Raw genomic sequence first — 22,697 nt, forward strand, 5'->3', positions numbered from 1 at the left:
TGTTTTTGCATTTAACATGCCTTTCCTTTCAGGTTGTATTATGGACTCAATAGTGAAATCCTCAAAGTGAATTTCAGACGGGGAGTGTGCTGTTCCTAATTGTTTTAGTTAAAACTGTTATTTAATGTTTTTCATGCTTGTCTCTGCTGCCATCTACTGGTCAGACCTTACGGCTCCTCTGTTTTTTTTGTCCAGCCCATGGGAGTGTCTGCTCATCCTCTTGCATCACTTCCTGGCATATTCAGTTCTAGCCAGAGATTGTGAGAATTAACATCCCTTATTGGAGCTGCTAGAAGCAAAGTCTTCTGACCTTAGTGACTCCAGAAACAAGCATCACAAGAGAACCACAATGCCAGGTACTTGGACTATTGTACTCTGCATGTCCTAACCCTTGGAGAAAATAAACCACTATTGTTTCATCTCAGCATGTGCATGTTTAACTTTGGAGCACTCTGGTCCTGTCTGCCTCACCTATAGGAAAAACGAAGGTAAGATTCTCACAACATCTCACAACTACGCGTCTTCAATCGCCTTTAAGTGGGGACAGAACAGTATCATAGTGAGTACACCAGTGCCTTCGGGCCACGCACCGCACCAGCACCCAGCACGCACCCGCTCCCCCGCCTCGGCACTTCCCTCGGGCCCCCAGGACCATCACTCCCCTACCCATGGAGGGGTCAACACCAAGCTGCGCAACACCATCCCCGGGAGGCCTAGTCAACGGCAGCGGTGGTGTCCATCCATTCACCACAACCCGTGGGTGGCGTCACAAACTTTTATCCCTTACAAACCACCGAGTCCCCGGCCGTGGAACTCCTCACCGAAGTCCCTGCGTGTAGCGCCAAATTCCCCCCCCCTTGCAGAGTGACGTGACCCCCGGGTCCGTGAGGAGCTCGAGCCACCCACCGTACGAGCACGAATCCGAGCGGCTTGGCAGCCGGCTGAGCCCGCGGGGTGGTACATGTGTGGCGCCCCTGGGCTTCAGGCACCACAGGGTATTACACCACTTTTCAGGGGTAATATCTATCCTGGGTCAGGAGAGGGTTAACCTGCCGGTGCCTTCACAAAACACACACAAACAACAGCAGGTACTTACTCACAGGGGGTTGGACTAGGGCAGACAGGATAGTTAGCCATGACGAAGCTTGGGACTTCCAAGTCGCTAGGAAAACCACTGGGGACGGGCACCACATGGGGTAGAAGTAGGAACAACCAACACACTAAGGCTATGTGCGCACGTCGTGTAAAAACATGCAGTTACGCTGCGCTTTGTAGCGCAGCGTAACTGCATGCGTCCTGCATCCCCTGCACAGTCTATGGAGACTGTGCAGGGGCCGTGCGCACGTGGCGTTTAAGAGCGCAGCGCTTCGGCTACTGCCGAAGCGCTGCGCAAAAAGAAGTGACATGTCACTTCTTTCCTGCGCTTTGCCGGCAGCTCCTGCTCTGTCTATGGCAGGAGCTGCAGGCAGAGCGCATGGAATCGGCGCTCACTACGGACATTTCTGCAGCGATCTAAAGCGCACATGTGCTCTTCAGATCGCTGCAGAAATTTCTGCAGGGCTTGTACGCAACGTGCGCACATAGCCTTAGACAGTACCTTAATGGGCACAGCTTGGGACAACACCTATCACTGACAACAGGAGTTAGTGTTTCCTTTTTCCTCGTGGACCTGTGGCTTGGAGCAGGAGGCTCGGCCCGGGTTCCGGATAGCTACAGAGGGACACTTCACTAAAAGACTTTCACGGGCACCGGCGGTAACCACCAACTATCCGAGATCGGCTGGGGCCCATCGTGGCAGAGATCGGTACTCTGGGGCAGTGCCTGAACAACCTGTGAGTAAAAAGACTTGGCCCCTGCCTCTCCTTTACCGGCGCCCAGCACTACAGCGCCAGCAAGGACTTCCAACACTATTACTACTACCCCCACCATCTTCCCCGGGGTAATCTCGCTCTGCCTGTGGGGAGCGACACCATCCCGGCTGCACTTAACATCTTCCCCGGTGAGAGACCTTGCAGGGGCGGCCCCCATCCCTGGCCGCGTACCACAAGTAAAGTCACGATCCTAATAGACTTTCCTAACCTCCAACTACCACCTCCATCCTCCCTACCACTCTCCAACCCTCCTTCCTGTATGCCTCGGGGTAATGGAACCGGGCCAGGCCACCCCGTGACAATACAGAGGATCTGCACCCCGGCCCGTCAACGAGTAGGTTAAAAACACCTGCCCTGTGGGGCGCTACATTTGCGGCTCGGCGTATAGGTGCGGAACCACAAGGTTTGGTTAGGGGGTCACCATCTTCCCGCTCCCTAGACACAGGGTTTCCCTTCCCTTTTGCTGTGCGCTTGATACTTTCCAGTACCTAGAGTGACACCAGCTCACAGTGCCCTCTTTATGTCAGAAATTTTGGGTAGCAGTTTGTATGGCATGTTGCAGACACTTGCAGCCTACACTTCACAGTCTAAACTTCACAGCCACAATCCTTTACAGACATCACTAGGGGCATGGAATTTTCTTCACACTTGAGCAAAAAAATCTCCTCAGCTCTTAGGCAGATGCACTCGTCTAACGGTGACTCTTGAGTATGTTGGTTGTTTTCCTTCACCTGGGACAGACTTCAGATATTACAGATCAGGTTGGAGCTTTTCATGGTAAACTGTGGCAATCGCTAAGCACAAGTATGGCACACCATAAAAATGAGTCCTTACTCATGTAGCGCCCCTGAAGCCATCAGGGAGCTACAAGGTATTGCATCCCCACCAGGTTGCAGGGCCTACACCCTAGGGACCCAGAAGACCAGTGCCGGTAACATCCAAGCACTCCAGATAATCCCTGTTTTTCCCCCAAATTCCCCATTGACTAGTAATAGGCTAGGGTTGGACCAATGGATGGCCGCCTAGAGGTGGAGCTAATCCAGTCCATTAGATGACCAGTTGGGAGGGACTGAGAGTGGACAGTCAGGGACTAGAGTCGGCGACAGCGTTGGAGAGAGGAAGGAATGTCAAGAGTGTAACAGTGACCTGTGGGCCCAGGCGGTTAGTTGCCAGTGTAGTACAGTGTAGTACTCCTGGAACTACGCCCCAATGGGGTACAGAATCATAGGTCAGGCAAACGTTCCAGGCAGACCTGATAAAATCTGCACAGTGAGGGGACCATCAAGGACCTCACTGACCATGAAGTTCGGGACACAGTAGCAACGGGAGAACCAGAGACCAAAGCCAGACTCCAACCCCACAGGGTTCACGCTACCGTCATACAGACTGCTGTACAAGACAACCAGGCGGGGATCCACCAGCCAAAGACAGGTGCAGGGGAAAAATGCCACCAGGTCACTAAACCGGCACTGGGACTACGGGGACCTGCAGTTGAAACTAGCCGGCCTCAATTGACCAGTACCAGATTGCAGTGAGTAAAAAGAACCAGTTACACTGAAACCCCCATTTGTGGCCTACCTTCTTTCAGCACCCGTTACATCACCCATCCTCTGGGGCCTGGCCCTGCTTGCGGAGGGCCTAACATCCAGGCTGCCACTAACACCAGCCTCAGTAGTGAAAACTGTGCAGCGGCGGCTCCATCCACATAGCCGCAACCCGCAAGTGGCGTCACGTGTGAACTTTATTCAAAAATCCCCTTTAAATAACCGCTATTTAAAAAAGCACCCAGGGCAGGGAATCGGGCAACGGCCACCAAAGTGACATTCCCCAGTTATACACCGCCTGGGACCGAGTACCCCATAACCCTGGGAGACACACTCACATAATAATAATATTTGCCTACTGATGAGATTGCTCATCTTATGCTATTTCCACGGAAACAGGGTCAGTTGTAACCCCACCCATACCAAACAATAAAGGATATAGCATTGTAGAACTGTTACAGCTCCCTCCTTTCAATCCGTAACTACCTTGTGTCATTTTTATTACTGTTGTACTCTGCATGTGACAGGGGGACCACTGGACTCCCTCAGGCTCTAGGGCAGGGGTGGGGAACCGCATGCGGCCCACCATGACCTTTTCTGCGGCCTGCGGGCAGATTTCGGGCGCTCTCAGTGGCAGGTGCCAGCGTGCTCAGGACTTACTTTGTGGGCAGGTATCACTCTGCGATTCCGTCCCACATCACCTTCACCGCCTCCAGCATTGTGCCGCCCACTCTCCAGCACTTGTGTGCCGCCCACTCTCCAGAGCTTTGTGCCGCCCACTCTCCAGCACTTGTGTGCCGCCCTCTCTCCAGTGCTTGTGTGCCTCCTGCACCACGGCGCTGTGCGCCGCCCGCTCCCAGACCCTTTTCTGGTGCAGCATGCCCCCTCCACTGCTGTGTGCTGCCTCCCCAGTCTCCTCCTCCTAGTGATGTCTGTGCCCCCCCCCTTTGTGATGTCTGTTTGCCCCCCCCTCAGTGAGGTCTGTGTGCCCCCCTCAGTGATGTCTGTGTGCCCCCCCTCAGTGTTGTCTGTGTGCCCCCCCTCAGTGATGTCTGTGTGCCCCCCCTCAGTGAGGTCTGTGTGCCCCCCCTCAGTGAGGTCTGTGTGCCCCCCCTTAGTGAGGTCTGTGTGCCCCCCCCTTAGTGAGGTCTGTGTGCCTCCTCTTAGTGAGGTCTGTGTGCCCCCCCTCAGTGATGTCTCTGTGCCCCCCCTCAGTGAGGTCTGTGTGCCCCCCCTCAGTGAGGTCTGTGTGCCCCCCCCTTAGTGAGGTCTCTGTGCCCCCCCATTAGTGATGTCTGTGTGCCCCCCCCATTAGTGATGTCTGTGCCCTCCTAGTGATGTCCATGTCACCATAGTCCTCTCTGTGTCCCCTTTGTGATGTCTGTGCCCCCCCAGTGCCATCTGTGCCCCACAGCAATGCTTATGCCTCCCAGTGAACTAATAATGCCTGTTCCCCAGCCCCTCTTGTCATGTATATGCTTCCCAGACCCTCCTGTCATGGATATGCACCAGCATCTCCTGTGATGTGTATGCCCCAACCCCTCCTGTGATATATACATCACATTGGAGATGCTAGGAGCATATACATCACAAGAGGGGATGGGGCATACACATCACACTGGAAATATTGGGGCCATACATATCACAGGAGAGGCTGGGGGCATATACATCACAGAAAGGGCTGGGAAATATACATCACAGGAGGGGCTGGACGCATAGATCCCACAGGAGGGGCTGGGCGCATATACTTCACAGGAGGGGCTGGGCACATATACATCAAAGGAGAGGCTGAAAGCATATACATCACAGGAGGGGGCTGGGGGCATATACATGTCCCCAGCCCCTCGTGTGATGTATGTACCCCCAGTGTCTCCAGTGATGTAGGTGTCTCCTGTGATGTACAGTATATCATCATAGTATCATAGTATCATAGTTTTTAAGGTTGAAGGGAGACTCTAAGTCCATCTAGTTCAACCCGTAGCCTAACATGTTGATCCAGAGGAAGGCAAAAAAAAAAAAAAACCCAATGTGACAAACAAGTTCCAATGGGGAAAAAATTTCCTTCCTGACTCCACATCCGGCAATCAGACTAGTTCCCTGGATCAATACCCTGTCATAAAATCTAATATACATAACTGGTAATATTAAATTTTTCAAGAAAGGCGTCCAGGCTCTGCTTAAATGTTAGTAGTGAATCACTCATTAGAACATCATGCGGCAGAGAGTTCCATAGTCTCACTGCTCGTACAGTAAAGAATCCTCGTCTGTGATTATGATTAAACCTTCTTTCCTCAAGACGTAGCGGATGCCCCCGTGTTCCAGTCGCAGGCCTAGGTGTAAAAAGATCTTTGGAAAGGTCTCTGTACTGTCCCCTCATATATTTATACATTGTGATTAGATCCCCCCAAAGCCTTCGTTTTTCCAGACTAAATAACCCCAAGTTTAATAACCTGTCTTGGTATTGCAGCCCACCCATTCCTCTAATAATCTTGGTCGCTCTTCTCTGCACCCTTTCCAGTTCAGCTATGTCCTTCTTATATATCGGTGACCAGAATTGTACACAGTATTCTAAGTGCGGTCGCACTAGTAACTTGTACAGAGGTAGAACTATATTTTTTTCATGAACACTTATACCTCTTTTAATACATCCCATTATTTTATATACAGCAGTCCCAGCGTCTCCTATGTGATGTATATACAGCAGTCCCAGCGTCTCCTATGTGATGTATATACAGCAGTCCCAGCGTCTCTTATGTGATGTATATGCCAACAGCCCCTTCAGTCATGTATGTGTCTCCTATGATTTATATACTCCAGTCCCTGTGTCTGTTGTGTGAGGTATATAGTCTACCAATCTTATTATCACAAAGAGTTGCCTGCGCTCCAGACCGTGACAAACCTGGAAAAGAAGGAAGCAACATAAGTATCACTGAACATCACAGCCGCACAAAAGAGAAGCCGCTCCAGCCACCACAATAGGGGTGAGTTAATTAACTGTTTGACCAAATATAGCAGGGTCATTTTCACACTGATAACTTTGTGCGGCCCCCGAAGGTTGGCAGAAATTTCCAAATGGCCCCCGGTAGTAAAAAGGTTCCCCACCCCTGCTCTAGGGCCTGGGTACAACTGCTGCCTCTGCACCCACTTTTGTTTGCATCTTACCATCTCTGGAGGTCATACACTTCCTATAAATGATTCGAAGAAAGTCCTTTGCATTGAAGCAAATAACCGTAGCTCTGCTCTGTAAGATGTGGATTAGCACGCTTCTGTAATCAATACACAAGGATTATTTCATTTGAAAAAGCCTAGTTTTATTTTTTTGTAATTCATTAGCTAAGTGTTAATGGGTTTGTTCTGGGAGCAGTGAATAAAGATTTGTTTGTTTTTCATAAGAAACTTCACCCAGGTAAGGGGTGTATTCAGAAAGAGGACAATCCCTTTAACTGTCACCTTGGAAAATGCTTTGACCTCTATATTTAGGCCTAATCTGCAGGTTAATAGCCTTCCAATCCTGAGCCTGGAGCAATTAATCACTCACAGCACCACTCACTATACTGTGAGCAGATACTGTAAGCACGCCCCCGCACTTTGATTGACAGCCGGCTCTATACTGTGAGCAGCAGCAGTAAGCACGCCCCCACACATTGACAGCCGTCCCCATACTGCAAGTGGCAGCTGTAAGCAAACCCCAGCACATTGACGCCGGCTCTATACTGCAGGTAGCAGCTGTAAGTGTAGTGCCCCACGGGTCAGGTGCGTTTAACCTACTAGTCACCGGGCCGTCAACTATCGTCGTCACGGGCGGCCTAGCTCTGTTGCCCCGAGGCGTACAGAAGATGGCTGGGAAGAGATATTGGGGTAGTTGTGAGGTGTTTGCCGCCGCTGCTTTCGCTGTCCTCCAGGGCAGATGGTAATAGCAGCTATGGGATGGTGTCGCTCTCCACAGGTGGAGCGGGCCCCGGGGAGGCTGATGAGGGGAGTAGTAATGGCTGCTCGGAGTGGCAGTACCTTTAATAAAAGTCAGAGTCTATGGCTATGGTTACAAGTAGTTTACTCACTTTTGTGCGGTGCCACTCACGCAGGTAATGCCGGTCACTTGCTATGATGGACTCCGTTGAACCTGAATCCCTTTAGAGATCAGTCCGATTTGGTGTTCGGTGGGTTTCTCCATGTAACACCTGTCTGTGGATTCCCTGGCTTGAAGCTACGAGGGGACCCTGGCTTTCACGAGTAGTACTCTTGTCCTTATCTGCAGGTGCCGCGGTTCCGCTGTGGGGTCCAGCTTGATGCGAGCCCCCTGATGCTCTCTGGCACTGTGCTGTCAGGCGCTGTGTGGTCAGAGAAGCTTGAAACTTTCCCCATCCAGGCAGATTCTGGAAAACCAACATGAACTATGATCTACCCTAGAGTCCTGCCTTCCTGCATGGCGTTGATTCCGTGGGGAGCAGGTTCTCTCGCCCCACGGCAATCATGTGAACTTTCTCCTTCCCACCGGAGAACCCGAAGATGCGACTGCTCCCTTCCTCTCCTGCTGGAGAACTCCTCTTAACTGTTGTGTTGGCTCCTGACTCCCCCTACTGGCTGCACCTCCCCCCTCCTAGGTCCTAAGCTAGTGGGTCTGGGGCCCCTGTTAAGGGCATCCTGTAAATGCCACTCTGTCGGCGACCCCTTTATTACCCAACCCTAGCCCAGTCCCCAGTGGGAACAGGGCAACCTGGTGTGTATTTGAGTGTGTAATGTGGTGAAACCGGGACTGACCTCCTCAGGAACCGGGTTTAGCATTACACCCAAATTTGGGTGCAATATTCTGTGGCGACTGAGGCCTCAGGGGCGCCACATAAGCATACCCCAAGCAGATTGACAGCCGGCTCTATACTGGAAGTAGCAGCAATAAGCACGGCCCCGCACCTTGATTGACAGCCGGCTCTATACTACAAGTGATGGCTGTAAGCACACCCTCACACTTTGACAGATGTCTCTGTAGTGCATCTGTGCAGAGCAAGCAGTCTATCAAAGTGCTGGGGAATTCTTACAGCTGCCACTTACAGTATAGAACTGGCTGTCAATGTACTGGGGTATGCTTACTGCTGATGTTCATAGTATAGAGCCAGCTTTCAAAGTTTTGGGGTATGCTTACAGCTGCCACTTACAGTATAGAGCTGGCTGTCAAAGTGCAGAGGCGTGCTTATTGCTGCTGCTCACAGTATAGAGCCGGCTGTCAATGTGCTGGGGTAGGCTTAAGGCCGCTTTACACGCTGCGATCTCGCTAGCAAGATCGCTAGCGTGCGTACCCGCCCACATCGTTTGTGCGTCACGGGCACATTGCTGCTAGTGGCGCACAAAATCGCTCGGACCCGTCATACTACTTACCTGCCTAGCAACGTCGCTGTGACCGGCGAACCGCCTCCTTTCTAAGTGGGCGGTTTGTTCGGCGTCACAGCGACGTCACTAAGCGGCCACCCAATCAAAGCAGAGGGGTGGAGATGAGCGGGACAAAATACCCCCCACCTTCTTCCTTAGTCATTGCCGGCGGCCGCAGGTAAGCTGAGGTTCCTCGTTCCTGCGGTGTCACACATAGCGATGTGTGCTGCCGCAGGAACGATGAACAACATCGTACCTGCACCTGTAACGATATTTGGGAATAGGGGAGCATGTCCACGATTAACGATTTTTGCACGATTTTGAGACCTTTTTTGGTCGCACGTAGGTGTCACGCGCAACGATATCGCTAACGAGGCCAGATGTGCGTCACGACTTCCGTGACCCCAACGACATCGCTTTAGCGGTCACTGCATGTAAAGCGCCCTTTACAGTTGCCACTTGCTTCACAGCGCCTGCTGTCAGAGAGAGTGCGGGGGTTTGCTTACTGCTGCTGCTCACAGTATAGAGGCGGCTGTCAATGAAAGTGTGGGGCCATGCTTACAGCCATACCGTCATCATTGGAATTCTATTTGCCTGCAGATTAACCCTATAAGTAGGTAAATAGCATTTTGCAAGGGAACAGGTTCCCTTGAAGTTTAAAGGGAACCTGTCACCAGGTTTTGCCATATAAAGCACAGTCAGCACCTGTAAGCCCTGTTACAGCATACCAGAATGGTGTATATATGTTCCCAATCGAGAATCTATTCTTGCGATCACCGTCGTCTTTCCATGCTTCGCGTGTGTGCTGTGTCTTATGTCATCCACACAGTCTCCCACATTACACCCTTGCACAGGCGCACTTCTCTCTGCCCTGCTGTAATGCACATGTTACTGGTGCTATTTGGTCTTTCCCCGCGCATGCGCATTACATTACTTTGCAGGGCAGAGAAGTGCGTGTGTGACGCCCTGACAAAATCCGGTTGTCACAGAAGACTGCATCCATCTTCCAGATGCAGGACTCTCTCCTCCTTGGCCTTCCAACACAACCACACACAGGTACATACACCAGCCACAAAAGCCTAGTCACCCCCCCAGGACAATAGGGACACACCAGTGGGCGGGGCCAGGCAGATGGTGACGTCTACCTATGGGTTCTGAGGTGTCAAGGGGAGGGAACAAACAGAACGTGGTAGACAGAGGAAGTGAGAGGAGTGAAGTGGTAGTCGGGGGTTGTAGCTCCCGGACTACCTGAGATGTCTAAGTGGCAGACAGCAGAGCAGGGCCACAGGCGACGGAGATATGGTCACGGAAGAGACCTTAAATGGACCAGGGCAGGGTTGTAGCCCGCCGGTGCCGACAGCGGGAATCTGGTCCGGAGGCCGTGCACAGTCGGGGTACCTGGACCCCACGGCGAGGACAGCTGCAAGCACCTTTCCAATTAACCAGCAGGGGACAAGATTCCAAGTCTTGTCCCACTAACAGCCCAGATAGAGCGAGACGGAAGCCCAATGCGGGGGATAGGGCGTCTGCAAGTGCCTGTTAAAATCCAAAGGGCCACAGCTCCCACAGAAAAGTCACCGGGAGTGGACTTTCCCCGTTTCATGCGGATTAGTCAACACACAAGACAACAACACAAAAGTGCAGGAGGAAGGTAACCTGTTCTGTCCACCGGTCTGCGGGACCCGAGCACACCCCTCCGGAGGCTACAGATTTCCGGTACTTGGTTTACTATCTGGACTCTGTGTGACTTTATTCAAAATAGTGAGTACACCGGCATCATCCGGTCCAGCCCTGCAGACTGCGTTCCAGCACTCCACCTACACCTGCGCCCCGGGACAACACATACCCTACTCGTGGAGGGGATACCATCCTGCTGCCCTGCTCCATCGGCCCCAGGCACCCCATACCAAGGCAGTGGCGGTGTCACCAACAATCACCGCAACCCACGGGTGGCGTCACTGACAAACTCTCCCCTGTAAATAACCCCTTTTTCACTTGTGGGCGACGGACGGCTGCACGAGCCCGGGTCCGGCTGCCACTTGAGCCACAGAAACCGCCCGGATCCGAGCCTCTCGAGCAGCCTCCCTGCCGTGGTCTGTCCCCAGCCCACAACACGTGTGCACAAGAGCACAATGGAAAACACTGTGTGGCTAGCGCAGGGTGCATCATCCACATAAAGCAGGGAAAGAGGACGGCGCCAGATCAAGATCAGAGATGCCCATCAGACCGCATAGGCGAGGTAAAATAAAAGCAATGATTTTGCCTTGCAGAGGGTCTTGTGGACATATATACTGTACAACTTTCTAGAATGCTGTAACAGGGGCTTACAGGTGCTGGATATACTTTATATGGGGAAAACCTGGAGACAGGTTCGATTTTAGTAATTTAAGAATTACCCCACACCAGCATTATAATGAGTGCAGCTCTGGAGTAGAACACAGGATATAACTCAAGATCTGCACAGGATAAAATGCATTTCTATAGCACCTTTAGAAATATATTTACTTAGAAAATATGTGACGTGTTCAAAACTTATTTCACCTGCTATATGTACACAGTGACTGAACAGCAGAATAGTGAGTGCAGCTCTGGTGTATAATACAGAATATAACTCCGATTCAGTACAAGATGAGCAATGTAATGTATGTACACAGTGACTGAACAGCAGAATAGAGAGCGCAGCTCTGGAGCATAATACAAGATGTAACTCAGGATCTGTACAGGATAAGTAATGTAATGTATGTACATAGTGACTGCAGCAGCAGAATAGTGAGTGCAGCTCTGGAGTACAATACAGGATGTAACTCAGGATCAGTACAGGATAAGTAATGTAATGTATGTACACAGTGACTGCAGCAGCAGAATAGTGAGTTCAGCTCTGGAATATAATACAGGATTTAACTCCGGATCAGTACAGGATAAGTAATGTAATGTATAGACACAGTGACTGCAGCAGCAGAATAGTGAGTTCAGCTCTGGAATATAATACAGGATTTAACTCCGGATCAGTACAGGATAAGTAATGTAATGTATGTATACAGTGACTGCAGCAGCAGAATAGTGAGTTCAGCTCTGGAATATAATACAGGATTTAACTCCGGATCAGTACAGGATAAGTAATGTATGTACACAGTGACTGCAGCAGCAGAATAGTGAGTGCAGCTCTGGAGTATAATACAGGAGGTAACTCAGGATCAGTACAGAATAAGTAATGTAATGTATGTACACAGTGACTGCAGCAGCAGAATAGTGAGTTCAGCTCTGAAATATAATACAGAATTTAACTCCGGATCAGTACAGAATAAGTAATGTAATGTACTATATATAATACAAGATGTAAATCTTGATCAGTAATTACAGGAACCTAAATAATTTAAGTTTTACTAATCTAATGTTTTATTTAACAATTTAGGTATTTACATCTAATCTATAAAATGTTTCAAAACATGTCTAAAAGATTGAGTTTTGTAAAAGACAAAATTATGTTATTTAGTTATTACATTATTCTGCGCCACAGAAATCTAAAAAAAAAAACATAATCACCTTAACAATTTATGCTGTGTCTCATCTATTTTCCATAAGCGATTATCTGTTACAGTCATGTGAATGTAATTATTGTCATGCTCTAATTCTGCTTTACAAGGTACAACGTTGCTCTTTTTTTTAATTAATACTAGAAGTCCACTCATTAATGTATTTTCATCCTGTGAAAAAATATTTATGTATGAACTGTGTAGAAGAGAGCATTCATTACATTTAGCAATGAAACAATGATGATTAAAATAATGAATTAAGAATATAATAAAAATGATCTAAAGAGAAAATATGTGTTAACCATTCCTGCATGGAAAACCTTCCTAGTAATCTAATATATAAAGCTGAGTGAGTGTATGTCTGTATATGTGTGTCTGTCCGCTAAAGAAATCCGCACCGTCGCATTCACAATCGCGAAATTTTGCACAGACACTCCATGTGACTCAAGGAACGTCATAGACTATGTTTTCACAAGAAAATTTAACCCCATGCTTTACAGTTACTCTCTAAATAACATGCCTCCATTAAAGTGAATGGAGCTGCGAGCTACAGGTTATTAATAGCAGCTGTGATTGGTTGCTATAGGAACAAAGGATAGTCATAGTATAAGAAGCTTGTGTGTGTGGTAATATGATGTCGGTGGGGAGACAGACACAGCCAGACACAGACTGAGAGACAGACAGACAGGCACAGACAGAGAAAGAGGCACACAGAGAAAGAGACAGAGACAAACAGACACAAATAGGAAAAAAAAAGCCAGACAGACAGAAAGACACACGGGGAAAGAGAAACAGAGGCAGACAGGGAAAGAGACAGAGAGACAGACAAAGAAAGATGGGGAAAGAGGCAGACAAGAAAAGAGGCAGACAAGAAAAGAGACAGACAGAGACAGACAAAGACAGATGGGGAAAGAGATAGACCTGGAAAGAGACAGACCTGGAAAGAGACAGACCGCAAAAGAGGCAGACCGCAAAAGAGGCAGACCGCAAAAGAGGCAGACCGCAAAAGAGGCAGACCGCAAAGGAGACAGACCGCAAAAGAGACAGACCGGGAAGGATGGGGAAAGAGACAGATGGGGAAAGAGACAGACGGGGAAAGAGACAGACCGCAAAAGAGACAGACCGCAAAAGAGACAGACCGCAAAAGAGACAGACAAGGAAGGATGGGGAAAGAGACAGACGGGGAAAGAGACAGAGAGACAGACAAAGACAGATGGGGAAAGAGACAGACCTGGAAAGAGACAGACCTGGAAAGAGACAGACCACAAAAGAGACAGACTGCAAAAGAGACAGACCGCTGTAAGACCTGTTAACATTTACATATATAGGTTAGAAGACTGTGGACTTTTCCTTGTTATGCTGCCACCTGCTGTCAAAACAAAGAACAGCGGGCACAAACCCCTGCTGCTTGATTTACTTGGTACAGTCCTGAACAGGATGTGAAGAGGAGCTAGTTTTGTTTGGTAGCTGTTTATGCTGAGGTGTGTGTGTTCGGACGTGCTGAAGAAGGCAAGGCCGCATTCTGCCCTGCTGAACAAACTCCAAGTACCTGAGTGTTGCGTGACATCTCCCCAAGACACAGATCCAAGAAAGGCTGGATGTGGAGCGAGGAGCCAGACAGCACAGGCAAATTACAGAGACGGGACAAAGACTGAACTTTAGAGGTGTCTGCGGCGGAATACGGGCCCCAACGGTGACGAGGTACCCCACGCTGAAACCTGCAGTTAAGTGTGCACACTACTTTTAGTTAGGGACAGATAGGAAAAGACTCTGCACTGTGTTATGCAAGTAAGGTAACAAGGACCCTGCGTTTTGTTTTGCTTAATAAGGATTTTTGTGTTTTGCTTTTGGGAGTACAATCTGAGGCTTCCCACCCTTGACAAGCTATTCAAAGTGGTTGTATGTATATTATATTATATCTACTGCTGTGCACTTTCCCGCTTTTCTATTCCTCCTTTCCCGCCCTATTCCGCCACCTGTGTTGTGCAATATGTTATTAAATTTGTATTGATTAACCCCCGTGGTTCCGTGCAGTCCTTGCGTATCCCGTTACCTGCAGGTTATTACATTTGGCGTAGTCGGCAGGATACGCAGGCTGGTACGGAACAATGGACGGACAGGGGGGTGTCGCTGATGGAGGTGTTCTAATACAACCTGATGGGGGAATACCAGCAAGGCAACTGTCCCTGGGGGCTATGCTGACCTATATACCAAAATTTACTGGCAGCAATGTACCTCTCCATGACTGGGCGCAGAGAGTGAGGGGCATGTTGAGAGTAGCAGGAGTGACTGTAGAAAATCAAGGGGAGATATTGTTGATTGCCCTTGAAGGCCATGCTCAAGAGACCATTTTATTGCGCCCTGAGAGTGAACGAAAGACGTTCGAGCAGGTGGTGAAGATTCTTGAGAGAGTGTATGGCGGGAAACCAGAAGCAGGAGATTTACAGGCGCAACTGTTCTACAGGCTGCAGGGTGAAGAGGAAGGTCTGCCACAGTATGCAAATGCACTCCAGAGAATAATGAGACAAATGCTTACAGCAGAGCCAGAGCTTGCACAAACCCCTGGTTACGCTGACTGTACCCTGCGAGATCAATTCCTCCGCGGATTACATAACCCCAAGATCAAAAGGTGCCCTCCGTGAACGGCTCAGGGTAGAAAAAAAACTAACTTTCCAGGAAATATTGGAAGAAGTAGTCTCCCGCGCACAAACTGAAAATTGCGACCCGCAGAACGCCTGGGGAGAAGTTTGTATGCATAAGATAGTCCCGGGTGAGAAAAACCGAGAACCGAGCCAACTTGAGGCTAAAGTCGATCAGTTACAAGAGACGGTTACTGCTCTACAAGAGTTGCTGAAGAATATGCAAGCCCCGGCGTCAGAAGAACGACAGCACTGCAGCCAAATACCCGCACACATACCTATCAAGAAGAGAGGGGACAGATCGAGCAGAGACGATCGAGACCCGCTGGAGAGTACCAGTGTTGGAACTGTGGAAATCAGAACCATTTATTCCGACACTGTCCGGAGAGGAAGACGTCTCAAGAAAGACCGCCGTTAAACTAGTGCCTCCCTTCATGGATGGGCACATGGCGGGGAGACCAACTGAGCTTAGAGAAAACCAACGCCCTGAAGACTTAGCAGCCAGCACGCCGACGATCATGGCCGAATTTGAAGGGAAAGAAGTAAGATGCTTGATGGATACTGGGTCCCAAGTGACCACCATGCCAGAACAGTTCTTCTACCAACATTTTGGACAAACTGTATCCATTGACAAAGGGGCACATATCAAACTGAGGGCTGCAAACAATCTTCCCATTCCGGATGTAGGGGTCGTGTGGATGAACATACGTGCATGTGGCCAGAAATTAGGCAAAAAAGGGATTGTGTTAACGGGGGGCCGGTACGACAGAGAGGTGCCGGCCATCGTGGGTATGAACATCCTGAAATAATTAGACCAGTTGCTCTTCAACAAGGGGGGTGGGATTACTGGAAGACGACAGTTGCTAACAGGCCCGCCCAAAAGGTCTTCCAACACCTTATCCGTGCCCGAGGACTGTGGAGGAATGGTGGGAGCCGCTACCCGGTGGGGAGGGTTCAAGTCCCAAGACAGACAACAATTACTCTACCTCCAAATCGTGAGACAGTCCTCACCTTGCCAGTTGGAGCCCACCGTACACTCGAGGGGATGGAGGTGTTGGTGGAGCCTTACTGTGGTGAAGAGAACGGAGATGAACCGTTGGTGGCTCGCACTTTAGCAACAGTAAAAAATGGAAGAGTCCCTTTCCGTTGCGTGAACACCGGTGAACAGGCCTACACCTTGACCTCGGGAGTTGTTCTGGCCCATGTCTACCTGGCGCCTGAAGAGGTGGCGACCGCAGATTCGATTGAATTGCAGCCCATGGCAGGGGAAGCCTGGACTTGGGCTGTTTCTATGGAAAGAAAAGGGAAACCCACTGATCAGTGGAACAGTCGCGTCATCGTAGGGCAGATGGGAGTGGACCTGAGCCCCTTCGCTTCGGAGCAAGCCCAAGCCATAGAAGACTTTATTTGGGAGAATCAAGCCACGTTCTCCCGTCACGCAGAAGATTTTGGCTGTACTGACAAGATTCAGCACGAAATACCCACTGGAGATGCCCCACCGATCAGGGAAAGGCACAGACAAATACCCCCAAAGTACTACCAAGAGGTGAAAGAGCTCTTGGCGCAGATGCTGAAGAGTTGGGTGGTAAGAGAAAGTCAGAGTCCATGGGCTGCCCCAATCGTGCTGGTCAAGAAAAAGGATGGGTCTACCCGCTTCTGTGTTGACTACCGCAAGCTTAATGGATGCACGGTTCGTGATTCCTACCCTCTGCCCCGGATAGAGGAGTCCCTGTCGGCGCTGGGAAAGGCACGTTACTTCTCCTCCCTTGATCTGGCCAGCGGATATTGGCAGGTCCCTGTGGCAGAGAAAGACAAGGCCAAGACCGCATTTATTGTACCCATGGGACTCTTCGAGTTCAATCGCATGCCGTTTGGACTAAATAATACCCCAGGAACTTTTCAGCGCCTCATGGAAAGTTGCCTTGGAGACATGAACTTCGAGGCCACGTTGATTTACCTGGATGACATAGTAGTGTATTCTGAAACCTTCGAAAAACATCTAGAAAACCTGGGTCAAGTATTTCAGCGGTTACGGGCCCATGGGCTTAAACTGAAACCAAAAAAATGTCGGATCTTTCAGGAAGAGATTGAATATCTCGGACACAAGGTGTCGGAAGCCGGCGTACAGCCCTCCGATGGGAAAGTGAGAGGAGTGCTACAATGGCCCACACCCAGCACAGTGCGGGAGGTTCAAGCTTTCCTGGGGCTAGCCGGATATTACCGTCGCTTTATCAAAGATTTTGCGAAGGAGGCAGAACGAATTGCACGAATTGCTCCGAGGGACTGCGAAAGGACCAAAAGCACAGAAAATTTGCTGGGGACCAAGACAAGCAAAAGCCTTACACCGATTGAAAGAGGCCTTGGTTAACGCCCCTGTGCTTGCCTATGCAGACTATAACCTCCCTTTTCGGTTGTATACAGACGCAAGCCTCTACGGCCTGGGTGCAGTACTGGCCCAGGTACAGAATGGTACTGAACGGGTGATTGCATATGGAAGTCGGACGTTACGGGAAGCCGAGCGCAACCCCGAGAATTACAGTTCCTTTCGGCTGGAGTTACTGGCACTAGTATGGGCAATAACCGAAAGGTTCTCGGAATATCTCACGGGAGCCCAAATTGAAGTCTATACGGATAATAATCCCCTGGCTCACATCTCCACCGCCAAACTGGGAGCAATGGAACAGAGGTGGCTGGCACGACTCTCCAGATACAATTATCATGTGCAGTACCGCTCCAAGCATGAAAATCAGAATGCGGATGCCCTTTCTCGTGTTACCACCGAAGCCCCAGTGGGGGAGAATGATGAACAGTTGGAGGAAGACGAAATTCCGGACTTCAGTAAATTCACCGCTCAATTGGTAGAGGCTCGTATGTTGAAAATTACATCGGGCACGACATCACGCCTGCTTGGCCAAACCAGAGAGGAATGGGTGAAAATCCAGTCATCTGACCCAGAACTGCTTCAAGTGAAAGAGTGGGTGATCCAGCAGCGCAAGCCTAGAAAGGAAATACGGGCCACGCTGTCGCACGTTGCCCTCCAGATTCTCAGCCAGTGGGATAAGCTGTCGGTGCAGGAAGGGATGCTGTATCGGAAGGTGCACCTAGCTACAGAGTTGGAAGTGCGGTGGCAAGTAGTGATACCCCAGAAGATGGCAGTACCATTGGCCGAGAGGCGCATGAGAAGGGAGCCCATTTCGGACCGGACAAGACTTACCAGTGGTTGCAAAGAATAGTATACTGTCCTCAGATGCTTCGGGCAGTAGAGAAGGCCTGTAAACTGTGCCGTTCCTGTGAGTTAAGTAAAGCTCCCCCACAGCGAGCACCAGTACAGACTATTGCAACCAAAGAGCCATTGGAAGTACTCATGATCGATTATCTGAAGATTGGTCACTCCCACCGGGGCTATCAGTTCTGCCTTGTGATGACAGATCACTTCTCCAAATTTGCGGTGGTGACGCCCACCAGAGATCAGACGGCTGAATCAGCTGCTCGAGCCATCAGTGATGACTTTATCCGGGTGTACGGCTGCCCCAAAAGAATACATTCCGACCAAGGGGCTTGCTTTCAGGGCGGTGTCATGAGAGAGCTGCAAAGGATTTACGGAATGCAGAAGTCAAGGACTACGCCTTATCATCCACAGGGCAACGGAGCCTGCGAGAGATTTAACCGGACCCTCCTACAAATGCTACGCACGTTAGAGGATGATCGTAAGAATCACTGGCCCGGCTATCTCGCAGAACTCGTGTGGGTGTACAATAATCGTGTCCACTCCACCACTGGGTACACCCCGTACGTGCTACTGTTTGGAAGAGTCGGAAGAGGCATTGAAGAGCTAAACCTGGCTCCCCCCGAGATCAGTGAAGGTCAGAGTGTGGGTTCCTGGGTTGACTGTCACCGTCGACGGCTGGAGACTATCCATCGAATTGTCACCAAGCGGCTGCAAGAAAAGACACATCCACAGCGGAAACCTGTGTGTGAAACCCTGTTCTTGCCAGGGGACCGAGTACTAGTTGCAGAGAAGCACCCGAGATACAAGTTGAGCGAGCGCTGGAAAACAGAGCCTTACATTGTGATCAGAAGAATCTCGCCCCACGGATCAGTATACGAAGTGAGAGGCGAGCAAAGAGGCAGCACCCTCATCCTGCATCGCAATATGCTGAGGCCCTGCTATTCAGAAGACAGGACCAGACAAAGTACCTCAGAGACGGTGCCCGTGCCCGTTCCTGTTACCCTCGAAGAGGGCTCTGACGATGAAGAATGGTGGCGGGCCCCGGCCAACCCAGCAGACTGGGAGAGATCCACGCCCCCATCCGTTCAAGACACAGGTGCCACCCCTGCAGAGCAGGAGTCACCAATCGCCAGAGATGGGGACGAGAATACTGTACTCCCTGATACGGCGCTGACGTCTGGTGACTTAGCCGTAGTACCACGCCGGACTGAGCGGGCTAATGCTGGTATTCCCCCTGATCGGTACTTGGCAGATGAATTTGTGTGTTCTGTCACTGGATCCTGTTTTAAGACATTGGCTCCCAAGCAACAGGTTGTGAAGCAGGGCAGGAGTTGCCACCGTGTGCCCCTGTGCAGAGCGCCTCAGGAGAGTATCGGCCTGGACGGCCGAGGTTAAAGAGGGGGGGAAATGTAAGACCTGTTAACATTTACATATATAGGTTAGAAGACTGTGGACTTTTCCTTGTTATGCTGCCACCTGCTGTCAAAACAAAGAACAGCGGGCACAAACCCCTGCTGCTTGATTTACTTGGTACAGTCCTGAACAGGATGTGAAGAGGAGCTAGTTTTGTTTGGTAGCTGTTTATGCTGAAGTGTGTGTGTTCGGACGTGCTGAAGAAGGCAAGGCCGCATTCTGCCCTGCTGAACAAACTCCAAGTACCTGAGTGTTGCGTGACATCTCCCCAGATCCAAGAAAGGCTGGATGTGGAGCGAGGAGCCAGACAGCACGGGAAAATTACAGAGACGGGACAAAGACTGAACTTTAGAGGTGTCTGCGGCGGAATATGGGCCCCAACGGTGACGAGGTACCCCACGCTGAAACCTGCAGTTAAGTGTGCACACTACTTTTAGTTAGGGACAGATAGGAAAAGACTCTGCACTGTGTTATGCAAGTAAGGTAACAAGGACCCTGCGGTTTTTTTTTGCTTAATAAGGATTTTTGTGTTTTGCTTTTGGGAGTACAATCTGAGTCTTTCCACCCTTGACAAGCTATTCAAAGTGGTTGTATGTATATTACATTATATCTACTGCTGTGCATTTTTCCGCTTTTCTATTCCTCCTTTCCCGCCCTATTCCTCCACCTGTGTTGTGCAATATGTTATTAAATTTGCATTGATTAACCCCCGTGGTTCCGTGCAGTCCTTGCGTATCCCGTTACCTGCAGGTTATTACACCGCAAAAGAGACAGACCGCAAAAGAGACAGACAGGGAAGGATGGGGAAAGAGACAGACGGGGAGAGAGACAGACAGGGAAAGAGACAGACAGACAGAGGGAGAGAGACAGACAGATACAGAGAGGGAGACAGACACAGAGATAGAGACAGACACAGAGATAGAGACAGATGTCGCGGGCGGGGAGGAGGGTGTCAGCACACCGCGCTCACCCCCTTCTGCTCGGGTCCGGCGGCTGCTGCTCAGTGGTGGCTCGAGCGGTGGGCCGGATCCCGGGGGTTTCTCGAGCGGCACTCCTCGCCCGTGAGTGAAAGGGGTTTGTTGGGTGTGGGGATGATTATTGTCCGTGACGCCACCCACGGTTGTGGTGATTTCACCACCGCTGCTCTATACGGGGCTCCCGGGGATGGTGATGCGGAGCAGCCAGGTGTTGTGTTGCCCCTCCGTGGGTAGGGGTTGGTGATCCCGGGGCCCGGTGATGGTGAGGGAGGTGCAGGGCCCGGTGGGCGCAGGGACGCGGGGGCAGCGCTGTGCCTTGCGGCACTGTGGTACTCACTCAGCCTGAGACGTGACACAGTTTTTACGGTAAACCAACGGCTGGATAGACGGTCCCACGGACGGCTGCACTTGCTCTCCCGGTAGGTGACGGTGATGTCCCTTTCCCTTGCACCTTGATGAACTGGTTGGTTGCGATGGGTCCCCACCGGTAACCCGCTCCCCGGCTTCAAGCTGGACCGGGGGAGCTCTACTCTTTGCCCGCAGGCGCTGGCCCTAAGAAACGGGTGCCTTGGCGGTGGCGGTGTCTCTTCTATACTGGCTGGGCTGTTGCCTTCAATCGGGACTTTGTTGTTGGGGGATCTACGTCCCCTTCACTGACGGATTTGGCAAATTTGGCGACTCCTAGCCTTGCCGGGGTCCGAGAGGCCCCTGCCCTGGTGCTGACTGTCCTTCGGAACACTGCTCCAGACCGCCGGGCACACAGCCAACGGGGTCCTTCCAGGAACTTCCAAACGGTCCCCCTCCAGACAGTCACCGCCGTTGCTGACCTTGCTGACCTGGCCCTACACAAAGCTGGACCCTTCAGGCTTTCCTTCTTTCTTGTCACCTCACTTGCTTTCCTCCTTTTCCACTTTTCTACTTTCCTACTTTCACTTAGTTGTTTACTCCTTCACTTAGCTCCTCACTCCTGCTCCTCCCTGAGCTATCTGCACTCGAGCCCTGCCTGGGCTAATCTGCCTGGTTACTTCCCGCCTCCAGAGCTGTGACCTCCTCGGTGGGCAGAGCCAACCGCCTGGCCCACCCCCTGGTGTGAATCACCAGCCTCTGGAGGAAGGCAACAAGGATTTTTGGTTAGCTGTGGTGTTCCTACCTGGGATGTAAGGTGTGGTGGTGTGTGACCTGTGTCCCCTGGCTTGCCCAGGGCGACACATTCCCCCTTAGCAAAATGCAGACCGTCCGCGGGCTGCCGTCCAACACCGGTTTTATTTTTCTGAAAAAGATAACATAATGATATAACATATTTACGTTTTTAATAATAACTCTTCCCAAGACGGGAGGCACATTTCTTTTAACGTTGCAAACGGTTTACGGTTACGGTTTCCGCTCTCTCCCACCCAAGCAACCTGGCCCTGATGCTGCCCCTAAAGCCCAGGCAGCACCCCTTGACCCACAGTCCAGCACACGGTACCCGAGCGGGATCTGTCCTTCCCCTCCAGAGGGTAGCCACCGGTTCCTTTGGTGGCTGGGCCCCAGCCTGCTCTGCTGAGGGCCCTCCCTCCAACCTGCCTCTCCGGAGGCGGCATTGCGGAAAACGGTAACGGTAAACAACATATTTACAAGCCACTTAACGTTTGTGGTTGCCCTGCAAGTTCACGGGCTTGTCCATGGATAGTTCCCATGCAAAAACTTTTTAACGGTCCCCACGGGGACAACGGTGCCGGCTCCAGCCGGTTGCAATCACAAAGCAAATCAGGTTAAACTTCGGTCATCATCATTTTTCTTATCATTCTTTCAACTTTTAAGCAACAGTTCACACAACGTCAGTGGTGGTCCCAACGGGGACTGCTGCAGCGGGCATCCGCTGCCCTACTCCGGATATTCAGCTAACGCAGCTCCATCCCCCTCCACCAGCATATCCAACATGCACTGACATGCCTGTGGTGACAGGGGCACCCGGTACCCATTTCCACCGGTACACGGGGCATGGACGACCACTGGGGCTCCTACATAGTGGGAACGCTCACTTGCTCCTTCAACTGCAACAGGGGACCCGGAGCTGGGGCAGGAGTCGTCATCTCTTGTTTCTGCGTCAGGCGGGTTGCCGCCAGCTGTCGCAGCCACCCGGCCTCC

The 22,697-nt window shown here is 50.9% G+C and overlaps 1 protein-coding gene across 1 annotated transcript in view; it reads right to left on the reverse strand.

Moving 5' to 3' along the window:
* The window catches only part of POLN (DNA polymerase nu), a 270,736-nt gene that overhangs the window by 243,040 nt on the left and 4,999 nt on the right, over positions 1-22,697 (reverse strand). Inside the window, exons 2-3 of the mRNA XM_075332945.1 lie at positions 12,320-12,480; positions 6,578-6,681 (exon numbers count right to left, since the gene is read on the reverse strand). Of these exons, the coding sequence (XP_075189060.1) occupies positions 6,578-6,681; positions 12,320-12,480 (265 nt within the window). The remainder of the gene's footprint in view (positions 1-6,577; positions 6,682-12,319; positions 12,481-22,697) is intronic.

The sequence above is a fragment of the Anomaloglossus baeobatrachus genome, chromosome 1, assembly GCF_048569485.1.
Source record: "Anomaloglossus baeobatrachus isolate aAnoBae1 chromosome 1, aAnoBae1.hap1, whole genome shotgun sequence".
NCBI lineage: Eukaryota > Metazoa > Chordata > Amphibia > Anura > Aromobatidae > Anomaloglossus > Anomaloglossus baeobatrachus.